The following is a 14728-nucleotide window of genomic DNA, read 5'->3' as shown; positions in this document are numbered from 1 at the left end:
TGTTCCTAAGTTAGCTGTAGGCAGGTGCCAGAATTACAGCCCAGATAGTTCAGAATGAAGCTTGAACCGCCTCTACCTTGTTTCTTCCTGCACAAAGTTTCTTTATTTCTGACTCATTGAAAGAAAATAAAGTACAAACTGAATGAAAGCTACAGGTGTTCCCCCCCCCCCTCTGTTTTCAAGAAATCCTTCTGAAAATGAAGTGGGCCATATCTGCTCTTCACAGACATCTTTCTTATGTCAACCCATTTTGAGCTGAGCTGGCTGCTAAAGTTCTTCTGTGAGACCTCTAAGAGTCCATAAATTCAGCTTCATACCCCAAAGTAGTCAATATGTTGTACGTGTGTGTGTGAGTGTGTGTGTGTGTGTGTGTGTGTGTGTGTATTTAGAGTGCATGTATCATGGACAGAAAAGTCATTTCCATTGTAAACTGACTATGAAATCCTACCGTTCTCACTTCTTTTATCTTCTGAGTACTCTTGAGATAAATGACTCCATGGTGATTATAACAAGACAGAAATTCAATTTGCGATTCTGGTGACACTATTCCGTTATTTCAAGTAGCCAAAAACTCAAGGGAAATTTTTCTCAGTGCCTTAGTTCAACCAGACCTTAGATTCCAAGGGGGTTCCCCCCAGTGGAAAAGCAAAGCTGAGAATTTCACAGCTAAAGCGGTGGTTCCCTTTTGTCCCATTATTGTGCGTTCTGCTGATGAAAAGTTGAGGTTGGGAAAGAAAATTTAACCTAGAGGTTTGGAGTCACTCATTTCCTCACCCAAAGATGGGAGAGCTGACATGTGGGAGGGGAGGGAGGGAGGGTATCTGGGATCTGACTGCTTAGTTGGCAAGTAGCAATGTCCCCTCAGCCCCAGAAGGCCACGCCACTGCGGTGAGTGTACCCTGCCTGTGTGGCCTATTTCTGCTTGGTTTGGGGTGCCATGTCCAGGTGGACCTGGTCCCTGGAGTGTCCTCTCTCTGAGGTCATATTTGTTCATCAGAACATTCCTCTTGCTGCCCAGGATTCATCTATATTGACACATAGTCCAAGAACTAGGAGAGGAAGTGATTAGTAATCCCTGAGAGAATTGCTCTGGAGAGAAAATGAGTATGTGAAAGAAAGAAGGAAGGAAGAGATATAAAGGAGAAGACTGTGGCTTACATTATTTCTGCTATCACAGCAGGACCATTTTGCAATTAGAAAACAAATCTGGGCACGCTCACCTCTCAGTCGGGAAAATAATACAGAGCTACTTTTTATAGATTGAAATGCTGTGGAAGTGCAAGGTGTTAAGATTTTCATTGAAAGCAAAACCCATCCAGCAATTCAGCTAGAGAAATGCTGTGGGATTGGTTGATGTATTGGTAAGGCAATTGGAGCAGGGACATTGGCAGAGACTGCAGTTCAAGTCACAATGGCCTTGCTTTCAGGACAGCTTAATAGCTGTGTGACCTTGGCAATAATTACTTGAACTTTCTGCTCCTTGGCATCATAAACTGTATGAGGAGGAGAAAGCTCCCTCCCAAGTGGTGGAGGGTAAAATGAGAGTGTTGGTACAGCGCCTGCTGCACAGAAAACGCTTAGTAACTGTGACATTTGGCCCTGCCCCTCCTGACTCAGTTTCTCAGAATAATCTTTTCCCCTTCATGTATGTTTTAGCAGGAGGGCTGACAGCTGCCATCGCTCATGCTGTCCCATACTGAAGGTTTCTCCCTGATCACTCCCTTCTTTCTTACAAGATTAATTCAGTAGCACCCGGTCACTAGTTTTCATCACCAGACACTGCCAAATTGTAGTGAGTCTACTTAATGCAACAAATCAAAGCTGTGCTGAGAAGAATTTTTACTGGGATATTTCATATTTCAGGATCTCATTTTACATAGGGTTACAATCATTTATTAACATATTAAGCTCATTCAGTCTTTTAGTCTAGAATCTAATGCATTTGTAATATTCTCAGAGGGAGCCTCTAGAAAGCACAAGCCTCCTTTGTCCTGCTTGAAGGACAGTGGCCTGCCTCAGCCTCAGTGCTGTGCATGTGTCGGGTAAAACATTTTTTGTTTGTTGAAAAAAGGTGGATGAGTGGGGATTAGCTGCCCTGTGCATTATAGGATGTTGAGAAGCATCCCAACGAGATGCCTGGGCCAACCAAAAGTGTCTCCATATATTGCTAATTGTCCCCCAGAGAGGTGGGGCAGAGTTGCCTCTTGTCAAGAACAACTGAACTGCACTGATGGTTTATGGTTCTGCAGAGGTGGGCACGGTAACGTACTCTAGCACAAGAACGTCCAGAAGCAAATACAAAACCATCAAATTCTAATTTACCTTCATACAGGAAAAAATGAATAAAAATTGTAAAAGACCAAAGGGAATTCAGGAAGGGGAAAGGGCAAGGCCAAGGCCAGAACCATATTCCTTTTTGATTAGGTAATTGATTAATCTTTCTCACGTTCCTCTTGTTCAATGTGTTGGCAGTTTGACTAAATGAGACCTTGGTGTGCAGTTGCCAGTGCCTGACTACACAGTGGGGATTCAGCAAGTGTCAAATGAGGAATGAAAGCTGTTCCTAAATTCTGTGATTTATACATTGAACGAAAAACACTTCGGAGTGGAATCCCAGTGGTAGAGCGTGCCGTGTGCTGGGGAGCTCTGGCTGGCAGCAGAGGGACCCAGATATGATGGTGGGCTCCACGCCGTTATCTCGAGCCGACCACCTGCCTGGGCTCAGGAGCCAGGACAGGGCTAGACCACTGTCCCTAAAGTTCCCTCACAGTTCCAGTCTTACGAGCCATATTTTATATGGTCTTCCTATGAAGGATGCTGTTCATGTTTTTTGTTGTTGTTGTTGCTTGGTTTTTTAATTTATTTTTGCTTTCTTATGTAAGCTGTCAGTTAGCAACTTTAAGTTCTGTGCATACGGTAAGTTAGGGACATGGTAGAACAATTTGACACATACTGACAAACCATCTCTCATTGAAGAATTTCACAGACACCAGGCATGCCTGCCAGAGTGCCCTTGTGGTAGTATTCCTGTGCTCGTCATTGTCTTTGTTTCTGTTTAATCTTTACAACAGAAATCTGGGTGCCCTGGGGCTTGTCATGGACAGCCAGCTGCCCTGTATTTCACTCTCCACCTGCACCCAGAGCTTGGTTTCCTGTGCAGGTTAATAACAGTGTTGATCTGAATGGCTCGTCCCTTCTCAGCTTGAACCCACTGACCCTCCTTTCTGAGCCGAGTGTGGGTTTTGAAGTTTGAATCAAGCTACAGATCGCTGTCTAATAACTTCTGTGTCGGCACAATAAGACTGTCAGCCACCATTTCCTGTTTTCATTCATGTTGTGAGCTGAATGGCTATAACAAAGAGAACAGAGATTGCCAAGACAAATAATTGTTGTGACTTGTGCAAACACTCTATTGCAAGCCTTATTAAACATGTGGCTTTGAGATGACTGTATTGCTTGCTTTTCAGGAAAGCCAGATCTTACTAAGCGGACTTGCTTTATGATTCAAGAGCAGTCTGTTAAATTTAATATTCAGTCATTCTCTAGCCTGTATCTCTTTTTAAATTTATTGAGAGCAGCAAATGTGATAAAGGAATAAATTGCTTATTTCAGGTTGCTAGGGAATCTCAACTTAGAGATCTCACATGTTGGCAATTTCCAGGGAGTCCCTAAGAAGTAGAACCTGCTAGTAAGAGTGACTTGTCCCCTTTTCCTTCGTGTGAAGGTCCCCGGGGTACTCAGACATAGATATACAACACTGCAGCCTCAATTTCCAAGCTGCTAGTTATTGTGATGGCTCATTAATGGGGTCCTCACTTTTGTAAATACTGTGAACACATCAGCCTACCTTCCCCATGTTCCTTGTTTTCTTTGGCAGCCTGTCGTTATTCAAAAGCAAACAACATGAAAGTGACTGTATGCTCTGTTTCAGAACAGCTTTCAAAGTGCAAGGACTTGGCACTCACTTCAGTTTTCTACACGTGATTTGCCTCCATATTTCCTTTGCATTTAGCAGTTAAGTCCCTGGACCTTTATAACTACATACTGTTTCCTTTCCCTAACTGAAGGTCTTTTTTTTTGTTGTTGTTGTTGGTACCAGGGATTGAACCAAGGGGTGCTTAACCACTAAGCCACATCCCCAGCCCTTTTTTATATTTTATTATTTAGAGACAGGGTCTCGCTGAGTTGCTTATGGCCTTGCTAAGTTGCTAAGGCTGTCTTTGAACCCTCCATCCTCCTGCCTCAGCCTCCGGAGCTTCTGGGTTTACAGGCATGTGCCACCATACCCGGCTGAAGTCTCTTTATTACCACTTTTTCAGCTTTTATTTATTTGTTTGTTTCTAGTTTGTCTCTTAAAATATGGAATTAAGCCAGGTGTAGTGGCACATGCCTGTAATCCCAGCGGCTTGAGAAGATGAGGCGGGAAGATCACAAGTTCAAAGCCAGCCTCAGCAAATTAGCAAGGCCCTAAGCAGCTCAGAGAGACTCTGTCTCCAAATAAAATACAAAAAAAGGGCTGGAGATGTGGCTCAGTGGTTAAGTGCCCCTGAGTACAAAACCCTCATGTGTGGAAGATACAAAGGTAAGAACAGGGCTGTCGTAAGTAGGGAGAGGACGGGAGGAGGGAGAGATTCATCAGATTGTGTTTTTATATATGAGCAGTTGTGTCACAGTGAAACTCACCATTCCATATAATTGAGATGCATCGATTAAAAAAGAAGCAGCAGGGGCTGGGGTTGTGGCTCAGTGGTGGAGTGCTTGCCTGGCATGGGTGAGGCACTGGGTTCGATTCTCAGCATCGCCTATAAATAATGAATAAAATAAAGGTCCATCAACGTCTAAGGAAAATATTTATAAAAAAGACCCCACAGCAGACAGGAGAAAGGGGACTGTTCGGGTAGGAGACGAGGGCAGAGGGTAAGTGGTGTGACTGGCGTGGGTTCCTCAGGGAGCTCCATGTTCCTGGAGAGTGAAATGGGAGTGCAGGTCAGGATGTGTCTGGGGTTCACATGAGGCTGGCCTTGGGATTCATGTGAAGACACCTGGATTTTTTCCCTTGGGAAATAGGGAGCCTGGGAAGAAGGGAGAACATGGACCACGCATCAGGGGTGAGGAAGAGATATTTTGAAGGGAATCTGAGCTTTCGACTTTTCCAAAAAGTCGAAAGTCAATAATGACAATATATGTTTGTGACCAAGTGTTTCAGAGCTTGCTATTCTACTATTCACTTGTATTTAATGTGGAAATATCTGTACCTTTGTTCAGTGCCGTGTACATGTCTTGTGATTTTAATCTCTCAGACATGCGCCCTGTCCTCAAAGCTCACTGTCCAACAGGAGCTTCTGGAGGAAACAGCTCAGAAAGCACTGGGTCAGTCCCCAGCATGCAAAATGTCCACAGCAGCCGACCTGCCACTACAGGGCCAGGTTGAACAGCTTTCCAAAGCGCTACATCATGGGAAACGCTGTGGACCACTTTGGCTCCTTGCACCCTGCTCCTCAGCACCGACTGGACCTTGCTGGTGGGAGTAATGGCTTCTTGGTCTCAGCAGATCCTTTCCCTGCTCGCTCAAAGGCTGATTTCGGCTCTTGCTCTCACCTTTACCTGTGAATCTCTTCTTTTCTCTCCCCCTCCGCTCCCTTCCCCTCACTGGCCGTCCTCCATCCCCTGACTCCTTACTTCCTTGGGAAGATCCTGACTGTCCCTTGGACTCCTGTCACCTTTCCCCAAATGCCCAGGCTCTACCCCAGCACAGTGCTGCCCTACAGTTCTCACGCCGGTGCAGAGAGCCCCTCTTCCTGGGCGGGCATGAGGGAAGCAAACCCAAGACTGGGCTCTTCCACCAGAAAAATGCCTAGACATTGCAGAATTGAACAAATGCTCAGAATTCAGTATGATTTCTAGCAAGCGGGAGAAGTGTAGTTTTGGTAATAATGATGCCGCCGTTTTGTGAGCTCTTACTAGGTCCCAGAAAACAGAAACTTGGTATTTTATATGTACTGATTATCTCACTTAATCTTCCCAAGTTAAATGAGGATCTGGAGACTCAAATAAGTCAAATAACTGACCAAGACTGCATGAATGATTGTTGCAGTATGTGCATGTGCCAATACGTAACAACAGATTCCATCATTATGCACCAACAAAAAATGTGGAAGAAAAAATAATGAAAAATATTTTTTTTAAAAATTGCATGACTGAAAGGGATTGAGGATCCTGTCTGTGACACTAACTGGACAGTCCCATGTAATCCCTTCCATAAGGCTGCCTGGACATCCAAATGTTCCTGCACTAGGAAACCCTGGCAGGGTGGCTAGGAGGGGAGCTGCGATTGAACCCAGGGCCTTGTGCATGCTAGACAAACGCTCTACCACTGAGCTACACCCCCAGCCTATAATGACCTTTGACAAAAGTTAACTAAATGATTCAGCTTCTGGGGTCTGCCAACATGCTGATATTAATATTTGCTTTTCTGTGGAGACCCCTGAGGCAGCAACTGCTGCTGTAAGAAATCTTGTCTAGTTTTGACCATGAGTAATAAAAATCAGAATTGTCCCAAATTCTATATAAAAAGGAATGTCTTTCACTTCTTTAAATTGTTTTGCTGTCGGTTCAAAGAAAATATAATAAAAAATGGCTTGTAGCTATAGTCATTCCAAATTGGATATTTTTCAAGAAATAGCTTGTGGTTTGTCAGAAACATATCAGTGGTCATAATTTTTTTTTATATCCTCTGACACCATAAGTCACCCTCGGGAATTTATTCCAAGAGTGTAATTTGAAAGAGATTAAAGCCCATGTACACAGATATTTTCAGTGTAGCATTGTTTCTATTGGAAATAAACCAAATATTCAATAACAGGGGGAACAATCTTATAAATTTTGGTACATCAATTAGCTGATACTTATAAAGTTTGAACGCTTGCAGTGCAGAAAAGCAATGATAATTGTAAAGTAAAGGAGAAGACTGCAAAATTACACCTAGTTCATAAAACTCTATAGGCATATAAAGTACCAAAAGAAAACAACAAAGAATTAGATGTATTTAGAGTCTGAAATTATGTGTGAAATTTTATTTCCTTTTATTCTTAATAAAATCTAGGGATAAAATTTGCTCATGTTTTAAATGTTGTTGGTTTATACCTTAATCTTTTCTTATTGTCAATTCCTATCTGTTCCATAAGTTTTAGCCTTGGTTGTACTGTTGGTATTTGGTTTCAGAGTCCACAAATATTTACTTTTTGCTGCATCAGTAGTATTCCTTTCCTAGAGGAATGTGTTTCCCAAATTGTAATAGACATGCATCTCACCTGGGGAACTTATCCAGATGCTATTCTGATTTAGTAGGTCTTACGGGAGCCCATGATTTCACATTTCTAAAAAGCTCCCAGGTGATGCAGCAGCTGTGATCTGAGAGTCACGTATCCAGTGGCAAGGCTCTAGAGCCCTCCCCTGGGCATGAAGAGGATGTTGCTGACCCATTGTCTTGGAAGGCAGTGCTAATATTCTGTCAGCCACCCCCAGGCATGCCACAGAAACATTTCTGCCAACCGGGGGGAGTTGCAAGGGTGGGGACACAGAGAGATGAGCATCCTCTGTGATTCTGGAATAAAGGTGCTGTCTTGCTTCAAGTCTCATGATCAACATCCTTAAGCCATTCAACTTGAACTTGAATTTTGTCAGTCAACAGAAGTGACCAGGTGGCACTAAGTTCAGTGACTTTAGTAAGAAGGGATCTTATATCATCATCATGCTGTCATCATCCTTTGATATAGTTTGGAACCTGATTGCAAAACTGCAAATCCCCATAAGAACAGCTTTATTTAAAATAAATAAATAGAGCTGGGCATGGTGGAGTACACCTGTGATCCCAGCCATTTGGGAGGCTGAGGCAAGAGGATTCAAGTTTGAGGCCATCCTCAGCAACTTAGTGAGGCCCTAAGCAACTTGGCAAGACCCTGTCTCAAAACGGTGTGGGGGTGTGGCTCAGTGGTAAGTGCCCTCAGGTTCAATCCTCAGTACCCACACCTCCCCTGCCAAGAAAAAAAAAAAAGTTTGTTTAGAGTTACAGTAATAACAGAAAAATCTTAGCCTTGGCAATGAATCCTTCAATCCTGTGGTGCAAAACAGGGAGAGAGCCATCTTTCCAGGTGAACATTCTCCATGGCAGTAGGAAAGTAAGTTCAGCTCTGCAGGAGATGCACACAGGAAGCTCAGGTTGGGGAGGACTGAGCTGACCTTTCAGCTTGGATCCTTATCACTCCTTACTAATGACTGCAAAGCCTTTTGTTGTTTTTAGAAGATAACAGCCATTTCCAACTTGCTTCCCCACAGTGACTGAAGCTGGCTTTGGGGCTGATATTGGGATGGAGAAATTCTTCAACATCAAATGCCGAGCTTCTGGCCTGGTGCCCAATGTGGTGGTGCTGGTGGCCACCGTGCGAGCTCTGAAGATGCATGGAGGTGGGCCGAGCGTAAGTCCCCATGCAACTTTTTAAAACTAAGACAAAGCAGAACTTAGCATAGAATGTCTCCTCTCTGAACCCATGTTTTACAAATTACCACTGGAGGAACTTGGAGTTTGGCTAATTCAAAGAGCAGCCACATGCACAGCCCTGGGGATGGGACTCCACACTGCATTTGGAGAGAGCATCTTGTGGGCACTTTTAGTCCTGAGATTCACCCCACCACTCAGGCCAAGGTTCCGTGACCACTTGATAGCAGGAGTTTAGAGGTTCTTGTTCCTGAAGGCAGGACACCAGGATTAGAGTGATCTCTTTGATGGCTGAGGGTTTTTAGCATTTGTACAGAGGGGTTTTTAGCATCTGTACAGAGAGGTTTTTGGTTCACTGAGGCTACAACTCATCATATTTCACCTAAAACCACATTTTTGAAGAGTTTTGATATTTACCTGTCTTAATATGCATAGAATTTACAAAAGGTGTTTTTTTTTTTTGAGGGGGTGGGGATGGTGTTTTTCCATTTGAAGAATTTCCAAGTGAGAAAAAATAAATTTTATTTTAATCATTTCAAAATAAAATAATTTAAGTTTCTAAGTTTCTTCATCATTAGAATATTGATAAACTGCCACATCATTTTTCTTTTTGTACTAAGGGTTGAACTCAGGGACCTGCTACCACTGAGCTACATCTCATTCCTTTTTATTTTTTATTTTCACAGGGTCTTGTGATCTTCCTGCCTCAGCTTCCTGAGTAGCTGGGATTACTGGCATGTGCTACCATACATAGCCCAAATCCAGTTTCTTAATTGGGGTACTGTGTACACAAAAGCCATGTAACCAATGATTATCATATAGAATGTTATATAAAAACAAATAACAGGTTTGCCATCAGGCAGACTATAACGTGCTTTGTTCGATGATCTTACTTCAGCCTGTAATCCTGGCATCTGGGAAGACTGAGGCAGGAAGATTGCAAGTTCAAGGCCAACCTCAGCAACCTAGCTAGACCCTTTCTCAAAATTAAAAAATCATAAATGTCTGGGGATGTAGCTCAGTGGGAGATCACCCCACAAAACATAATCTAAAAAAGGAAATTATTTTTTTTAAGAAGACAAAAAAAAAGCAAAATTTTTAAAAAGAAATTCTTCATCCTGGGAAAAGCAGAGATTTTAATTCCATTTTACAGATAAGGAAGCTGAGGTTTGAAGGGTCTAGGGAATGTGGGCAGCTTTACCAGTCTGGCAGGGAGCCAGATCAGTCTACCATGCAGAGCTGAACATTTAATAAGAGCTAAAAGTAGTCTAAATCCCAAGAGTCCACTCCTAATACCAGATACTCAAGCTCTTTGTTTTGGCCCAAAGCTTTATCATCTCAAATGCAAGGTTGATGTAAAATGCATCTTATAAGATAGTAAATCCTGAAGAATTCTGATTTTGCTCAAAACACCAGTTGTTGTGGTGGACGTTCCTGGACTTTAGACTTTGAATCTGTAGACCAAATTCCACCTTCAAAAAACAATTTTTGCCTATATAAGAAGCATTTGGAATGTTCCCTTCTTGTCCTTCCACCCTGAAAATTTTAAACTCACAGGGTTCTCATACTGGCCAGGTGCAGTGGTGCACACCTGTAATCCCAGCAACTCTGGAAGCCGAGGCAGCAAGATTGCAAGACCAAAGTCAGCCTCAGCAATTCAGGGAGACCTTGTCTTAAAATAAAATATTTTTTACAAAGGGGCCTCACGATGCAGCTCAGTGGTAAAGCATCAATCACCAGTACCAAAAAAAAATGAGGAGGGGGATTTTCACAGTAGAAAGAGCTTAGAGATTGTCTAGTTTGTTTCAGTCTTTATAAAGAGTGAGGAAGTCTCAAGCATGTGGACATCCAGTGCTTGGTAACATCCCCCACCTGCCTAGGAGACTGGACCAATCAGACCTAAAGTCAAGATCTGGACGTCCAGTCTAATGTTATTCCAGATTATAGTCTCTGTTGTGTAAAAATTCTCTACATGGCCTGTAATTCTATTTCATTTTGTCTCAAAACATGTGCTCTGTTCTACAGTGGTTGTGTTTTCCCATGTTAATCCTTTATGTCTCCTCCACTCCCACTTAATGTCCTTGTTCTATAGTGGTGAAGATTATAGAAGGCTCAGGATTTGCAGATAGACACAGATACAGAGTGTGCTGTCTGATACTGCAAAATTGTCCTTTACTGTAAAAATACCTGAGATAATCCATTCATGAAGAGAAAAGATGTGTCTGGCTAATAGTTACGGAGGTCTCAGTTGGCCCTGTTGCTTTTGTGCCAGTGGCAGGGCAGGGCATTGCGGAACAGAATTGCTCGTCTCCTGGTTGGGAAGTGAAAGAAGCAAACAGAGAGGGTGGGGGTGGATAATTCCCTAAGGGGTCGCCCCCAGTGACCTAAAACCCCCCAACTAGGTCTCTCTTCCTAAGGTTTTACTACCTCCCCATAGCACCTGGGGACCAAGCCTTTGACACATGGCCTTTGGGGGACACTGAAGATGCAAACCACAGCAGGGACAGAGGGTAATACAATGGGAGACTCAGGAAGCTGGACACCCCTCTCTGGGCTCCAGCAGTACCTTCTGCCTCATGTTGTTTTATAAATGTCATTGGTGTGTCTGCTCTTCCAGTTCTGGGTCCCTTGAGATTAGGGACTGTGTCCTATTCATTGGTGCCCTGGTGCCTGCCATAGTCTGTAGCCAGGCAGTGTTTTCAATAACTGAATAATAAGTGAACTTTCATCTTCTTACTCTGTCTTCCGTCTTACCCATCTCTGTGTCTTTCCTTCTTACTTGAAATAACTCTGTGCTAATATTTTTGGTCCATTCTAATTTCTGCTTCCTTTTGATAGAAATTACACAAATAGCCATGGCTGCCTCTTCTGTTTATTCAGCTTGCTTTTTTTCCCATAATCTGTGCAGTGGAAAATCCTGTGACCCCTGAACTTGTCCATTTTAGCCCCAATCATTTTAAATTCATCTCCTGTCTTCCAAAGTGCTCGCCATTCTTGGTGCAACACAAGGACTAGATTCTGTCATACTGTTGGGTCTACATCTGATTAGTGAGGGTTCTTAGAAACTTAACAACCATCAGAAAGAATGTATACATGTGTGGAAGGACATTTATCCTAAGGAATTGGTCACGTGGTTGTAGCCTGGCCAGTCCACAATCTGCACAGCAGACCCAGGAGAATGATGGTGAGATGGAGATGGAAGGATCCTCCCTTGCTTAGGAGAGACCAATCTTTTTGTTGTACTTGGATCTTCAGCTGATGGATTGACACCTGCTCCCATCATGGAGAACTTAGTGCCCTGCTTCATAGTCCACGGATTTGTATGTTAATCTTGTCCAGAAATCCTCACAGATATAACTTTTTGACCAAATACCTGAGTACCCCATGGCCCCACCAAGTTGACACATAAAATTAACCATCTCACCCCTTATTACTGTTCTGGCCTATGGTGCAGTGACCAACTCTGATTTCATTTTTTTTTTTTTTTTTTTTCTGTGTTAATAAGCATCTGGCACAGCCCCAGGTGCTTAAACAGTTCTTCTCCATGTTTGTTAGGTTCCTCTGGCTCTGCCTTCAGTTGCTCTGGTCCTTGATATGCCACATGAATACCTGTAGGCCAAGGCCCTCTCCCGTTGCTTCATGGCTGCCTAGCCTATTAGTTCCCTTTTGATTTCCATATGTATTTTAGGATTAACTCATTAGGTCCAACAAAGAATTTGGGGGAGATTTTTGTTGAGATGGCATTAAATCCATCAAGGATGTGGGAGAGATTTTGTAGCTTTATATCCAAGGATATTGAACATCTCTTCATGGATTTAAGCCTTTTAAATGTTAATGGAGCAGGGGACATAGAGCAGTGGTAGAGCTCTTGCCTAGCTTGCACAAGGCCCTGGGTTCAATCTCCAGTGCTGCAGCTACGGAAAGGAGGCAGGCTATATGTTATATAAAGGTTACCCCATAAATAACAGTTAACTATAAACAAAAGTTACAGATTGTTCAATAAAGGCCTGCCACATTTTTTTACAGACTTGTTCCTATATGTTTTATATTTTTAAGAAACTTAACAGATTATTTCTATTTTTATAAATTACTTTTATATCCCACAACCTGTTTAAATTCTCTTAATAGTTGAACTATGTTTGCTATAGATACTTTTGGGGAGTTCTGTGTCAGCAGACTTTTCTGAAAATAGCAACAGGTTTCTTTCTTCCTTTGCAGTCTTTATGCTTTATTTCTTGTCACTTACCCCTAGTCACAGTGCTGTGTTGGATGGAGCAGTGATGGCAGGCATCCTGTTCTTATTCCTGATCTTAAAGCACTTTTAATAGCTCATCACTAAGTATGGCATTTGCTACAGATTTTTAGTAAAATTGAGGAGATTACCTTCTATTCTTAGTTTGCCAAGTTGTTATATAGATAGATGTTGAATTTTTTTTCAGCTATGCAAAGATTTAGTTTTTCTCTTTAATGTTGTTACTTAAATTACTTTCAAATACAATGAAGCCAGGCCTAGTGGTGCACACCTGTAATCCCAGCTACTCAGGAGGCTGAGGTGGGAGGATTGCAAATTCAGGCCAGCCTTGGTAATTTAGCAAGACCTTGTCTCAAAATAAACTGAAAAGGGTGGGGGATGTAGCCCACCAGAGCACCCCTAAGTTCCATCCAGAGTACCTCCGAAACAGAAAAAACTAAATGAGTGTTACAATCCTGGAATAAGTCCAATTTGGTTATATTTCATCTTTTTTATGAATAACTGAATTTGCTAATTAGTTTGCTAACATTTTGAGTACAATTTTTATATTTATATGAGATGTTAGCTCATAGAATAAAAAATTGAGGAGAGTTCTTTCTTTTATGTTATACCCTGTAAGGGTTCTTGTAACATTAGAATATTTGGTTTATTCAAAGTTGTAAACCTATATGGGCCTATTCCTTGTTGGTGCTAGTAGTAGTGGGGTAGAATTTTTTTTAACTCCAAACATAATTTTTTAATGAATATAGAACTATTTAGGTTTTCTATTCTTAAATGAGTATTAAAAACCAATTTAATCTATGTCTTTAATATGACCAATAATAAATTGATCATTCACTATACTCCCTGACAACACCATAGGGCATTGTAAGGTACTAGTCCAAAAATGAAAACACAATAGCACTTACTTTAAATGATTTAGAATGATGCTGCACCCTATATATATATATATAAATCAGTTATTTAACTGTTTGTTCCGTTTTGTGTTAGCATTATGGTCAACAGTACAACAGTTCTCAGCATTGGCTCAAATAGGATGATTCCTGGGGTCCTGATTGCTTCGGCCTGTGGGAGCCCAGACTGCAGTGGTTTTTAAAAGCTTCCCAAAACAAGACCACAGTTTGCCAAAGCTGACAACGTCTGGTTTAACATAGGGCCACCGTCCCAAAAGTGACTGATTTGTGAACTTTATTGATTAGAGAAAGGATTTCTATGGGATTATTCTTAGTTTTTGCCTCTTTTTATTTCAGGTAACTGCTGGTGTCCCTCTAAAGAAAGAATATACAGAGGAGGTAAGAGAGACTCTTTGGATATTTATTTGGAAGGTCATTCGAGTCCAGTTCATCACTGGCTTATAGTTGACCATTTGTGAATGTGTCTGCCACCAGTGGCCTCTTGGAAATGTGTTTTTCTGCCAGACATAGTGGTATACACCTGTGGTCCCAGCAACTCCAAAGGCTGAGGGAGGAGGTTCTGATTCTAGGCCAGCCTCAGCAATTTAGTGACACCCTCTCTCAAAATTTAAAAAAAACTTAAAAAAGGACTTGGGATGTAGCTCATGGTGTGGCATCCCTGGATTCAATTCCTAGTAAAAACAATTTTTGTTAAGTATATTTTTTTAAGAATTCATAAGGAAATGGGTGGGATAAAGGGATAAAATCCATTTAGTTTGCATGCCTATATTCCCAGCAACTCAGGAGGCTGACAGGAGGATCACAAGTTAAGGCCAGCCTCAGCAACTTAGCAAGGTCATAAGTAACTTAGCAAGACCTTGTCCATAAATAAAAAATTGAAAGGGCTGGGAATGTAGCTCAGTAGAAAGCACCCCTGGGTTCAATCTCCACTACTTAAAAAAATAATAATTAGAAGGGCTAATACTTAAATGTCAAGGAAACGTGGCTGTAGGTTTATCTACTATACTCCCAGGAGAGCTGTTTGAGCCACCAGACCTCAAGGTCTCCAGGGCAGAAATAAATAGGAAG

At 42.0% G+C, this 14728-nt stretch overlaps 1 protein-coding gene across 1 annotated transcript in view; it reads left to right on the top strand.

Annotated features, from left to right (window-relative positions):
- The window catches only part of Mthfd1l (methylenetetrahydrofolate dehydrogenase (NADP+ dependent) 1 like), a 189341-nt gene that overhangs the window by 99262 nt on the left and 75351 nt on the right, over positions 1-14728 (top strand). The window contains exons 21-22 of the mRNA XM_027939442.3: positions 8335-8474; positions 13997-14038. Coding sequence (XP_027795243.2) covers positions 8335-8474; positions 13997-14038 — 182 coding nt within the window. The remainder of the gene's footprint in view (positions 1-8334; positions 8475-13996; positions 14039-14728) is intronic.

This window comes from Marmota flaviventris, chromosome 6 (assembly GCF_047511675.1).
Source record: "Marmota flaviventris isolate mMarFla1 chromosome 6, mMarFla1.hap1, whole genome shotgun sequence".
In the NCBI taxonomy this organism is placed as follows: Eukaryota; Metazoa; Chordata; class Mammalia; order Rodentia; family Sciuridae; genus Marmota; species Marmota flaviventris.
The sequence above is the reverse complement of the archived record's forward strand: the minus strand, read 5'-3'. Positions and strand labels throughout refer to the sequence as shown.